The sequence below is a fragment of the Mobula hypostoma genome, chromosome 10 (assembly GCF_963921235.1).
Source record: "Mobula hypostoma chromosome 10, sMobHyp1.1, whole genome shotgun sequence".
Taxonomy (NCBI): domain Eukaryota; kingdom Metazoa; phylum Chordata; class Chondrichthyes; order Myliobatiformes; family Myliobatidae; genus Mobula; species Mobula hypostoma.
Genome location: NC_086106.1, coordinates 1,495,349 through 1,508,277, shown reverse-complemented (window position 1 = coordinate 1,508,277; position 12,929 = coordinate 1,495,349). Strand labels below are relative to the sequence as shown.

The following is a 12,929-nucleotide window of genomic DNA, read 5'->3' as shown; positions in this document are numbered from 1 at the left end:
GGTGAGGGAGCCCGATGGCTACAGACCACAGCCACACAGCAGTTCAGTGCTGAGGAGAGTGAAGCCGGTGAGGGAGCCCGATGGCTACAGACCACAGCCACACAGCAGTTCAGTGCTGAGGAGAGTGAAGCCGGTGAGGGAGCCCGATGGCTACAGACCACAGCCAACAGCAGTTCAGTGCTGAGGAGAGTGAAGCCGGTGAGGGAGCCCGAGGCTACAGACCACAGCCACACAGCAGTTCAGTGCTGAGGAGAGTGAAGCCGGTGAGGGAGCCCGATGGCTACAGACCACAGCCAGACAGCAGTTCAGTGCTGAGGAGAGTGAAGCCGGTGAGGGAGCCCGATGGCTACAGACCACAGCCACACAGCAGTTCAGTGCTGAGGAGAGTGAAGCCGGTGAGGGAGCCCGATGGCTACAGACCACAGCCAGACAGCAGTTCAGTGCTGAGGAGAGTGAAGCCGGTGAGGGAGCCCGATGGCTACAGACCACAGCCACACAGCAGTTCAGTGCTGAGGAGAGTGAAGCCGGTGAGGGAGCCCGATGGCTACAGACCACAGCCACAGAGTAGTTCAGTGCTGAGGAGAGTGAAGCCGGTGAGGGAGCCCGATGGCTACAGACCACAGCCACAGAGTAGTTCAGTGCTGAGGAGAGTGAAGCCGGTGAGGGAGCCCGATGGCTACAGACCACAGCCACACAGCAGTTCAGTGCTGAGGAGAGTGAAGCCGGTGAGGGAGCCCGATGGCTACAGACCACAGCCACACAGCAGTTCAGTGCTGAGGAGAGTGAAGCCGGTGAGGGAGCCCGATGGCTACAGACCACAGCCACACAGCAGTTCAGTGCTGAGGAGAGTGAAGCCGGTGAGGGAGCCCGATGGCTACAGACCACAGCCACACAGCAGTTCAGTGCTGAGGAGAGTGAAGCCGGTGAGGGAGCCCGATGGCTACAGACCACAGCCACACAGCAGTTCAGTGCTGAGGAGAGTGAAGCCGGTGAGGGAGCCCGATGGCTACAGACCACAGCCAGACAGCAGTTCAGTGCTGAGGAGAGTGAAGCCGGTGAGGGAGCCCGATGGCTACAGACCACAGCCACACAGCAGTTCAGTGCTGAGGAGAGTGAAGCCGGTGAGGGAGCCCGATGGCTACAGACCACAGCCACACAGCAGTTCAGTGCTGAGGAGAGTGAAGCCGGTGAGGGAGCCCGATGGCTACAGACCACAGCCACAGAGCAGTTCAGTGCTGAGGAGAGTGAAGCCGGTGAGGGAGCCCGATGGCTACAGACCACAGCCACACAGCAGTTCAGTGCTGAGGAGAGTGAAGCCGGTGAGGGAGCCCGATGGCTACAGACCACAGCCACACAGCAGTTCAGTGCTGAGGAGAGTGAAGCCGGTGAGGGAGCCCGATGGCTACAGACCACAGCCACACAGCAGTTCAGTGCTGAGGAGAGTGAAGCCGGTGAGGGAGCCCGATGGCTACAGACCACAGCCACAAGCAGTTCAGTGCTGAGGAGAGTGAAGCCGGTGAGGGAGCCCGATGGCTACAGACCACAGCCACAGAGTAGTTCAGTGCTGAGGAGAGTGAAGCCGGTGAGGGAGCCCGATGGCTACAGACCACAGCCACACAGCAGTTCAGTGCTGAGGAGAGTGAAGCCGGTGAGGGAGCCCGATGGCTACAGACCACAGCCACACAGCAGTTCAGTGCTGAGGAGTGAAGCCGGTGAGGGAGCCCGATGGCTACAGACCACAGCCACACAGCAGTTCAGTGCTGAGGAGAGTGAAGCCGGTGAGGGAGCCCGATGGCTACAGACCACAGCCAGACAGCAGTTCAGTGCTGAGGAGAGTGAAGCCGGTGAGGGAGCCCGATGGCTACAGACCACAGCCAGACAGCAGTTCAGTGCTGAGGAGAGTGAAGCCGGTGAGGGAGCCCGATGGCTACAGACCACAGCCAGACAGCAGTTCAGTGCTGAGGAGAGTGAAGCCGGTGAGGGAGCCCGATGGCTACAGACCACAGCCACACAGCAGTTCAGTGCTGAGGAGAGTGAAGCCGGTGAGGGAGCCCGATGGCTACAGACCACAGCCAGACAGCAGTTCAGTGCTGAGGAGAGTGAAGCCGGTGAGGGAGCCCGATGGCTACAGACCACAGCCACACAGCAGTTCAGTGCTGAGGAGAGTGAAGCCGGTGAGGGAGCCCGATGGCTACAGACCACAGCCACACAGCAGTTCAGTGCTGAGGAGAGTGAAGCCGGTGAGGGAGCCCGATGGCTACAGTCCACAGCCAGACAGCAGTTCAGTGCTGAGGAGAGTGAAGCCGGTGAGGGAGCCCGATGGCTACAGACCACAGCCAGACAGCAGTTCAGTGCTGAGGAGAGTGAAGCCGGTGAGGGAGCCCGATGGCTACAGACCACAGCCAGACAGCAGTTCAGTGCTGAGGAGAGTGAAGCCGGTGAGGGAGCCCGATGGCTACAGACCACAGCCAGACAGCAGTTCAGTGCTGAGGAGAGTGAAGCCGGTGAGGGAGCCCGATGGCTACAGACCACAGCCAGACAGCAGTTCAGTGCTGAGGAGAGTGAAGCCGGTGAGGGAGCCCGATGGCTACAGACCACAGCCACCGAGTAGTTCAGTGCTGAGGAGAGTGAAGCCGGTGAGGGAGCCCGATGGCTACAGTCCACAGCCACAGAGTAGTTCAGTGCTGAGGAGAGTGAAGCCGGTGAGGGAGCCCGATGGCTACAGACCACAGCCACACAGCAGTTCAGTGCTGAGGAGAGTGAAGCCGGTGAGGGAGCCCGATGGCTACAGACCACAGCCACACAGCAGTTCAGTGCTGAGGAGAGTGAAGCCGGTGAGGGAGCCCGATGGCTACAGACCACAGCCACAGAGTAGTTCAGTGCTGAGGAGAGTGAAGCCGGTGAGGGAGCCCGATGGCTACAGACCACAGCCACACAGCAGTTCAGTGCTGAGGAGAGTGAAGCCGGTGAGGGAGCCCGATGGCTACAGACCACAGCCACAGAGTACTTCAGTGCTGAGGAGAGTGAAGCCGGTGAGGGAGCCCGATGGCTACAGACCACAGCCACAGAGTAGTTCAGTGCTGAGGAGAGTGAAGCCGGTGAGGGAGCCCGATGGCTACAGACCACAGCCACACAGCAGTTCAGTGCTGAGGAGAGTGAAGCCGGTGAGGGAGCCCGATGGCTACAGACCACAGCCACACAGCAGTTCAGTGCTGAGGAGTGAAGCCGGTGAGGGAGCCCGATGGCTACAGACCACAGCCAGACAGCAGTTCAGTGCTGAGGAGAGTGAAGCCGGTGAGGGAGCCCGATGGCTACAGACCACAGCCACACAGCAGTTCAGTGCTGAGGAGAGTGAAGCCGGTGAGGGAGCCCGATGGCTACAGACCACAGCCACAGAGTAGTTCAGTGCTGAGGAGAGTGAAGCCGGTGAGGGAGCCCGATGGCTACAGACCACAGCCACACAGCAGTTCAGTGCTGAGGAGAGTGAAGCCGGTGAGGGAGCCCGATGGCTACAGACCACAGCCACAGAGTAGTTCAGTGCTGAGGAGAGTGAAGCCGGTGAGGGAGCCCGATGGCTACAGACCACAGCCACACAGCAGTTCAGTGCTGAGGAGAGTGAAGCCGGTGAGGGAGCCCGATGGCTACAGACCACAGCCACACAGCAGTTCAGTGCTGAGGAGAGTGAAGCCGGTGAGGGAGCCCGATGGCTACAGACCACAGCCACACAGCAGTTCAGTGCTGAGGAGAGTGAAGCCAGTGAGGGAGCCCGATGGCTACAGACCACAGCCACACAGCAGTTCAGTGCTGAGGAGAGTGAAGCCGGTGAGGGAGCCCGATGGCTACAGACCACAGCCACACAGCAGTTCAGTGCTGAGGAGAGTGAAGCCGGTGAGGGAGCCCGATGGCTACAGACCACAGCCACACAGCAGTTCAGTGCTGAGGAGAGTGAAGCCGGTGAGGGAGCCCGATGGCTACAGACCACAGCCACAGAGTAGTTCAGTGCTGAGGAGAGTGAAGCCTGTGAGGGAGCCCGATGGCTACAGACCACAGCCACACAGCAGTTCAGTGCTGAGGAGAGTGAAGCCGGTGAGGGAGCCCGATGGCTACAGACCACAGCCACAGAGTAGTTCAGTGCTGAGGAGAGTGAAGCCGGTGAGGGAGCCCGATGGCTACAGACCACAGCCACAGAGTAGTTCAGTGCTGAGGAGAGTGAAGCCGGTGAGGGAGCCCAATGGCTACAGACCACAGCCACACAGCAGTTCAGTGCTGAGGAGAGTGAAGCCGGTGAGGGAGCCCGATGGCTACAGACCACAGCCACAGAGTAGTTCAGGGTTGAGAATGGTGCTGATGGTTGCCGGCCACAGCTCCAGAGTCAGTTCAGCGTTGAGGTGACGAAACCTCCGGAAGTAGTGAGCTGAACATCAGTTCACCTTCGCCCTCAGCACTAAAGCATTGTTCTTTTCAACCCGGCTCAGCACTTAAGTTGGCCAAATATCGGTTCGGATTTTGCTCTCGCTCCCAGGAATCAATCTGTGCTATACTGAAAAGTACTCTAAACCGCCCACTTGGCTCTGCTAGACCATGTTGTTAGTGTTATGGTCAGTTAGACTGTGTCATTGGTGTTATGGTCAGTTTGACCACGTCATTGGCGTTATGGACAGTTAGACCGTGTCTTATGTGTTATGGTCACCTAGACCATGCCATTGTGTTGTTTGTGCTGGGGTCATTTAGACTGTGTCCTTAGTGCTATGTTCAGTTAGACCATGACACTTCTGTTACAATCAGTTAGACCATGCTGCTGGTGTTACAATCAGTTAGACCGTGCTGCTAGTCTTATGGTCAGTTAGACCGTGTCTATGAGACCGTAAGACACAGGAGCAGAATTAGGCCTTTTGGCCCATCAAGTCTGCTCCCCTATTCAATCATGACTGATCCTTTTTTTAAAATCTCCTCCTCAACCCCAGTTCCCGGCCTTCTCCCCGTAACCTTTGATGCCATGCCCAATCAAGAACCTATCAATTTCTGCCTTAAATACACCCAATGACCTGCCCTCCACAGCTGCCTGTGGCAACAAATTCCACAAATTCACCACCCTTTGGCTAAAGAAATTTCTCCGCATCTCTGTTTTGAAAGGGCGCCCCTCTATCCTGAGGCTGTGCCCTCTTGTCCTAGACTCTCCCACCATGGGAAACATCCTTTCCACATCTACCCTGTCTAGGCCTTTCAACATTCAAAAGGTTTCAATGAGATCCGCTCTCATCCTTCTGAATTCCAGTGAGTACAGACCCAGAGCCATCAAACGTTCCTCGTATGATAACCCTTTCATTCCTGGAATCATCCTTGCATTGTTTGTGTTACGGTCAGTTAGATCCTGTCATAGTTTTATCGTCAGTTAGAATGTTTCATTAGTGTTACGGTCAGTTAGACCGTGTCATAGTGTTACTATCAGTTAGACCGTTTAGTTAGTGTTATTATCAGTTAGACCGTGTCATTAATGTTTCAGTTTGTTAAACCCTGTTGTCAGTGTTATGGTCAGTTGGACCGTTCCGTCAGCGTTGTGGTCAGTCGGACCATGCCGTCAGTATTATGGTCAGTTGGATCGTACTATCAGCATTATGTTCAGTTGGACCGTACTGTCAGTGTTGTGGTCAGTTGGACCGTACTGTCAGTGTTGTGGTCAGTTGGACGGTGCTGTCAGTGTTGTGGTCAGTTGGACCATGCCGTTCGTGTTATCGTAAGTTACACCATTCCATTATTGTTATGGTCAATTAGAGCATATGATTAATGTTAATGGCAGTTTGACCATGTCATTAGTGTTAAGGTCAGTTAGACCGCATTGTTAGTGTTATGGTCAGTTAGACCATACCATCAGTGTTATGGTGAGATAGGCCATGGCGTCAGTGTTATGGTCAGTTAGACCCTGCCATTAGTGTTATGCTCCCCCTTCCAAACCTTTTCATCTAACCTTCTTGCTATTCCTTTGCCCTATGTTTTCCCAGCTTCCTCTTAAAAGCCTCCATGCCATTTACGTCAACATCTCTGTTGGACCAAAACATACATTCCAGCCACTTCAGGTTTTTCCCAAGTTCTCTATTGCTTTTCTTTCTGGTGGTTTTAGTTCTCCACAGACAGAAACCAATTTGAGATATGCATTGTTAAGATGGAATTGAAAATCCCCTGTTAGGAATGAACTGTATCTGCTTGTTAATGTGGGTGGGGCAGGGACACACCTGAGTTACTTGTCGGGTGAAAATGAGGGGCTTAATGTTTTACTGAAAGGCCTTTAGTCCGACTCAGACTAGCAAGCGAGTCTCCCAGCAGGTATGAATTCAGGTTAGCCGAGTCGCATCAAATTTATAAAACTCATCACCTCACTGTGGGCTAGTTTGACCATGGAATTAAGTACTTGAACATCGTTTTTTTTTAAAACTAAACTTAGAGTTAAAGCATGTTCATGGGTCCAAATAAAGAATTTGTTCTCTGAAACTGACTTTGGTTTATACTGAAACCAGTAGGACAGGGGTTCCAACCTGGGTTTCACACCCCCCTCAGTTAGTGGTTGGGCTTCATGGCATAAAGAAGGTTGGGAACCCCTGATCTAGAGCTAACATCTCTGATGAGCCCAGACATCCAGCACAGTGTTAGCAGTTTACTGTTTATCCCTCGACCACTGGATCCTAAAGGGACTTCTGAGGCCTATTTAGGGTCTGTTAAGTTGAAATTATCTTGTGTCTATGTCCTGCTTGTTTTTTTTTTGTCTGTCTCTTTTCTTTTCCTTCACTCAAGCCTGTTTCTTCAGAGGGGTGAGAGAGTCCCATACTGATTGTGGTGTTTCCAAAGCAGTGGTTCCTAACCCAGGGTCCACAGACCCCTCAGTTAATGGTAGAGGTCCATGGCATGAAAGGAGTTGGGAACCCCTGCTCTGAAGGATACCGGCATTCAATTGGTATACAGCTAGCTTAAAGCTTCCTTTGTTGAATACCTGTAGCCACGTTGCGAGAGCCTGTTCAATCCCAATCAGTCTGGGGCTCCAGCAACCCCTTGCTTGTATGTTGTCATTGTCTGTGGAAACTAACTATCTTCCTCATTCAGAGCAATTGGAGAGGATTGAAGAGGGAATGGATCAGATCAATAAGGACATGAAAGAAGCAGAAAAAAATCTGTCGGATCTGGGCAAATGCTGTGGTCTTTGTTCCTGCCCCTGCAATAAGTAGGTGCCAACTGTCGGTCCCAGAGGCCGCCTGCCTGCCTGCATGCTGCTTGCTGATCTAGCTACTGACAGACTCATACACCAATCACACTTTGAGAAGCAGTCTGCAAATATGCCCGTTTTTTCATTCCCTGAGAAATTAATTCCCAATTTCCACCAAGATGCAAAGGAGCTGGGAACGAGCAACTTGTCACTCTGGATCTGAAAGGGGAAAGACTAAAACAACCTTGTTATTTATCACCTTTGCAAGGTGCCAAGCCTAATCACAAGTGCTCAGTGCGACTAAATACGACTCTGAAGCTAGGGCCAAAATCTAAAGTCATAAGAAATGCTGGAAATTTGGTTTAAAAACAGTGAGATTCAGCAGGTCGGGTAGCGTCTGCGGATGGAAGGGTGACAGCCCTGAGCAGTTCACTGTGTTCTGGTGATCCAAAGGTTGCTCAAAGAGTCCTAAGCAGGACCTCAGAACAAGAGAGATGTGTAGATGCAAAAGGGCTTGAAGAAGGAGTAATAGTGATCTAGACCTTCTCAGCTGATGGAAAGGCTATCAACGACGGAAAATAAGATTAGTGAAGTGCCCGAGCAAAGACCTCAGAGGGTTCTAGGGCTGAAGCACGCTACACTCAAAAGGGAGGAGGGAATCTATTAACAGATTTGAGCAGAATTTTAATAAATATTTGTTAGCATCAATGGGGTTGAAGCAACCTTAAGTGTGTGGTGTTGGCATTGCAAAGGGTTCTGGTAATTAATTCTGTGACAACTGTTAATCAGGGAGGCAAGTTGCCTGCTCAGGGTACCATTCTCACAGAAGTAAGATCACCAACAACAAGCTTACAAGCTTCCTCACACTGAGCAAAGTGATGCCAGCTACATTCAAGATGTTCTCCTTGCCGTATCAGGGCAAGCACCTGGTAAGGAAACAGCTCAAAGTGCATTTGGTGTCTCCCAAGATATTCAAAGGTGATTAGCGTTGTAGCAAAGAATTTAACCATCCACCAGACTATAGAAACATCAGCCATTTTTAAAGGCCAGCTCCGAAGGGTTGAGAAAGCTAGGAATGAGAAGGGTAGATGGCTCATTCGAGAAGGGAAAGCCATGGAAAGGAGACGTGTGAGGTAAGATCTGGACACAAATGTAAAAGTTGGCTGATTATGTGCTCCTGCCAAGATGTAGAGTACGCAATAGCAGAATCTTTTGAATGGGCCTGTATATTTATCCGTAACTATGTTCCTTTCAAATATGACATGCCCGGGAACTTAAAGTCCATGAACTTGCTCTTTTTTAGCGTGTTCGTATTGGTGTGGTTTCTACCTGTTGCCCGGCAACTAGCTCCTATAAGAAAATAAATCTTACATTTACCTGTGCTTTTCACCATTTCAGGATACGTTGAAGCACTTTTCAAGCGATGAGGTACTCTTGGAATGTAACCGTGTTGTCATGTAGGAGATGTGACAGCCAACTGGCTCCTGGCATGATAGCAAACCTTTGTGTGTCTGACAACCACAGTGTGATTGTGCCAGTCAGGGTAGTGCTGGTTGATGAGGAGACGGGTGCATAGAACAGAACGGTATAGTACAGGAACATGTTGCGTCCTCCCCAGGCTCACCTTAAAGTATGGCCAGGGCCAGGTGACAGGACTGCAGAAGGGTGAAGCTACAGGGTCAAGCAGTCTCAGTACTAGCAAATCAAAACTGATCAAGAATGGTGGTGGCCATTAAGCAGCTGACAAGAGAAGAGGTTCTCAGAACTTCCCGCTCCTCAATGAGGACCCGAACCTGCATCTCAGAGATGAACGCGAAGCCATGTTTGGCCTGAAATTGTGAACAGATTTTGACTCCTCCACCATCACAGAGGCTGGCTTTCAGCAAATTTAATTGTCCATTTTACACCAAGGAACAGCCAAGAGCACTGGACACAGTCGAGGCTTCGAAACCAGACAACATCCTGCTTGTGGTCCTGAAGACGTGCACCACCAAGCTGTTCCACTCCAGCTACAAGACTAACAACAACCCGATAACACAGAACATTTAAACACACACAAAAATTGCTGGAAGCACCATCTATGGAGGGGAATAAACAGTCGATGGTTTGGGCCAAAACCCTTCATCAGGACCGGAAAGGAAGGGAGATAAAAGCCAGAATAAGGTGGTGGGTGGAGGACGAAGAGTAAAAGCTGGTGGGTGGTAAGTGTGACCAGGTGAGGAGAAAGCTGGGTGGTGGAGGACAAGGAGTAAAAATTGGAAGGTGGTAGGTGAGACCAGGTGAGGAGAAAGTTTGGTGGAGGAGGGAGTGAGGATGTGGTGAGGCACTGGGAGGTGATAGGTGAATAAGGTAAAGGGCTGAAGAAGAAGGAAGCTGGGACAAAGGGAAGGAGGAGGGTTGTCAGGTTCCCAGGAAGGACACGTGGCTGTGGTAGCCAGTCTGGGCAGGTACGTGGTCGAAGAGTTGCAAAGCCCCAGCGATCACAGAGGGGGAGCAGTGAGAGAGAGTTTCACTGAACTCCCATCAAAGAGAAGATTTAAACTTCTTCAGGGCAGCCATACCTCAAAGAGACAATTTGCCAGGTATGTCTCATCCGCAAAACTCTGGACAAATCCAGCTTGGCTAATTTCTGATCAACTGGTGTTCTCTCAACCAGCAGCAAGGTGCCATTGACGGTGCTAACATGCAGCATATGCTTTTCGATGGCCTGGTCACAATATCCAGTTTGCATTTCACCAAGAAACAAGATTCAGGTTTGTTTATCATGTGACATTGAAACATACAGCAGAATGTGTAGAACAACAGACCTGAGGGTGTGCTGGGCTGCAAGTGTGGTCACCCACTCCAGCGCCAACATAACATACCCACAATGCTCAGCAGAACAACACAGAACACAACAAGCAGGAAACATCAATAGCAAGACCAAGCCCTGTTCCTCCCTCCCTCTCACACACATACAGACTCTCTATCCTCACACCAAACTTCCAGCAGACACAGACTAAGATATGCAGACACCGGGCTCCAGTCTCCCCAGCGGACTCACAGAGGTTCGCTGATTTGCCTCCGGCCAATGGGCCTCATCACCCAGATTTCTGATTTGACTCTCAGGCCTCTGGTTCAACCACCAGGCCTCCACCCTCAGCATGGACCACAGGACACGTCGATCACCAAAAACTAGGCCTCAAACTCTGGACACGGTTGAGGTCCTGCACTGCAGACACCAGGGTCTGACCTCCCCAGCAGACTCGCAGTGATTAGCAGACTTGTCTCCAGCCAATGGGCCTAGACTTCCAGGCTTCTGATTCGCACTCGGGCCTCAATCCTTGCCTTCAACCCCAGGACACGTTGATCACCAAACACAGACTCAGGCCTGCAGATACAGTGGTCTGATCTCCTCAGGCAACCCATGGAAGTTTGCAGGCTCACCTGTGGCCAACAGGCCTTAACATCTGGACTTCCGATTTGACCTTTGGGCTTCGTCACAGCTTGAGTCCAAACACAGACCAAGGAGCTCATATTCAGTGGTAAGGAGAGAGTGACTGCCCTCCATACCAAGACAACACGAAATGGTGCAGTGTTATGCTTTATAACTCCAAAGCATAAATCTTATTGAAAGAAGAACATGGGAGAGCACAGGAGAATGTATCTTAGTTTTGTTTTTTACTTTAGCAAGGCACACACTTATGACATGGTGGTCTAATGACGTATGCCATTCATGTACTTTTACATATAGCCTGTAATGAATTATTTAAACAAACAAAGAATGCTTAATCAAATAATATATTACTCAAATAATACTGAAATACCAAGTACACAACATGCATCATCGAGGAGTACTAGTAAAGCTGTTGCCATTGAGGGAAAACACTCCAATGGGACAAAGGGAAATGGTTGTGATTGTTGGGGGCTTTCCCAGTCTCAAGACCTAGGCCCATCTACCGTCATCAGTCATCAATCATCTTCCGTGCACCACAAGGTGAGACGCGGGGACGTTCACTGATTACTAGACAATGTTCAATGCCGTTTGAAACTCCTCAGCACCAAATCCATGACCTCTACCAGCTGGAACGGCGAGGGCTGAAAAAACACGGGGGCTTTTGCCCAGCTGGAATTTGTCTGCCAAGCTACACGCCACCCTGACTTGCAGATACATCGCTATCCCTTCACCAGTGTCCTGGAACTTGCCCTCCAACAGTGCCCGTACCTCAAGGGCTGCAACAGGTCACAAAGACTCAGCCTGTGAACCCCACATCCCTGGACTGACTGAAGCAGCACACCCACAGGGCTTGGACAATGATGTAAAGTTATATTAGAGCGTAGAACAGTGCAGTGCGGTACTGTTGTGTCGACCTTCCAACCCACTCCAAGAGCATTCGAACCCTTCCCTCCTACCCCCCAGTTTTCTTTCATTCATGTACCAATCTAAGAGTCTCTTAACATTGTCCTATTGTATCGGCCTCCACCAACAGTCCAGCACTGCATTCCAGGCACCCATCACTCTTTGCGTAATTCCCTCCCCAAAAGGGTGAGACAGTTTCTGTCAACACCCAAAGGATCACCATTGACTGGAAACTCTACATGGACTCTTTGGCTACAGCCAGTGGTGTAGTGGCATTAGCACCAGACTTCGAGGCGAGTGATCCCAGGTTCAAATCCGGCCGACTCCTCGCACACTTTCCATCCGCGCTGGGTTGAGCGTCAAGCTAACAACTCGGCCTCATAGAAAAACAGACAATTGCTAAAGAACCAGCAAGGATACCTCCTGATGCGCCACAAGGCGCGGAGAGGAACAACAGATAGCTACAAGGACAGTCTGAAGGTCGGCTATCCCGACTCACCTCACCACTTACAGGCTACAAGTCTGGCATCTGACGTAATACGCTCCACTTGTCCGGATGTTAATGTAGTGGTAGCTAGTAGTGTTATTCCTCAGTTAGTTTTATTCCATGTGGGAGTCGTTCACATACGGTATGAGCCAGGGTGGTCAATAAAATTCAGTTGAGTTTGAGGCGTCCGCACCATCCCCCTACAACAAACCCAACAGTCCAACAACACTCAAGAAACTTGACATCATCTAGAACAAAGCAAGCCACTTGATTGGCGTCCCAGCCGCCATTTTTAATGTTAACTCCCTACACCACTGGTGTTCCATATCTGCAGTATGTGTGGCTACTCCAATGATACCTGCCAAGCCCACAATCTCTGCCACAGCAAACTGTTGAGGCCAGTTCATTAGCTATGTTTAAGAGGGAGTTAGATATGGCCCTTGTGGCTACAGGGGTCGGGGGTATGGAGGGAAGGCTGGGTTCTGAGTTGGATGATCAGCCATGATCATAATAAATGGCGGTGCAGGCTCGAAGGGCCGAATGGCCTACTCCTGCACCTATTTTCTATGTTTCTATGTTTCTATGTTTCTATTGTCACTAGCAAGGAAAAGAAGACATGGGTTCCCTTCCAAACTGGGTGCCATCCTGGCCTGAAATTCCAGATCCTCCTCCGCAGTCAGCTGAAGGACGCAGGCACTCCCCACTAACTTCTCAAGGACAAGCAGGGATGGGCAGAAAAATGCCAGTCTCGTGAACAGTGCCCATATCCTGAAAAATGAAGTCACATTTTAAGATGTGGTTATTAGAGGACAGAACTACTGTACACCACAGTACAGGCCCTCTGGCCCATGACCTTTTAACCTACTCTAAGATCAATCAAACATTTCCCTCCTACATAGCCCTCCGGGCAG

At 51.3% G+C, this 12,929-nt stretch overlaps 1 protein-coding gene across 2 annotated transcripts in view; it reads left to right on the top strand.

Moving 5' to 3' along the window:
• Nucleotides 1-12,929, top strand: part of LOC134352598 (synaptosomal-associated protein 25) — a 219,318-nt gene that overhangs the window by 188,400 nt on the left and 17,989 nt on the right. For both annotated transcript variants that reach the window (XM_063059876.1, XM_063059874.1), the window contains exon 5: nucleotides 7,093-7,210. In XM_063059876.1, coding sequence (XP_062915946.1) covers nucleotides 7,093-7,210 — 118 coding nt within the window. The remainder of the gene's footprint in view (nucleotides 1-7,092; nucleotides 7,211-12,929) is intronic.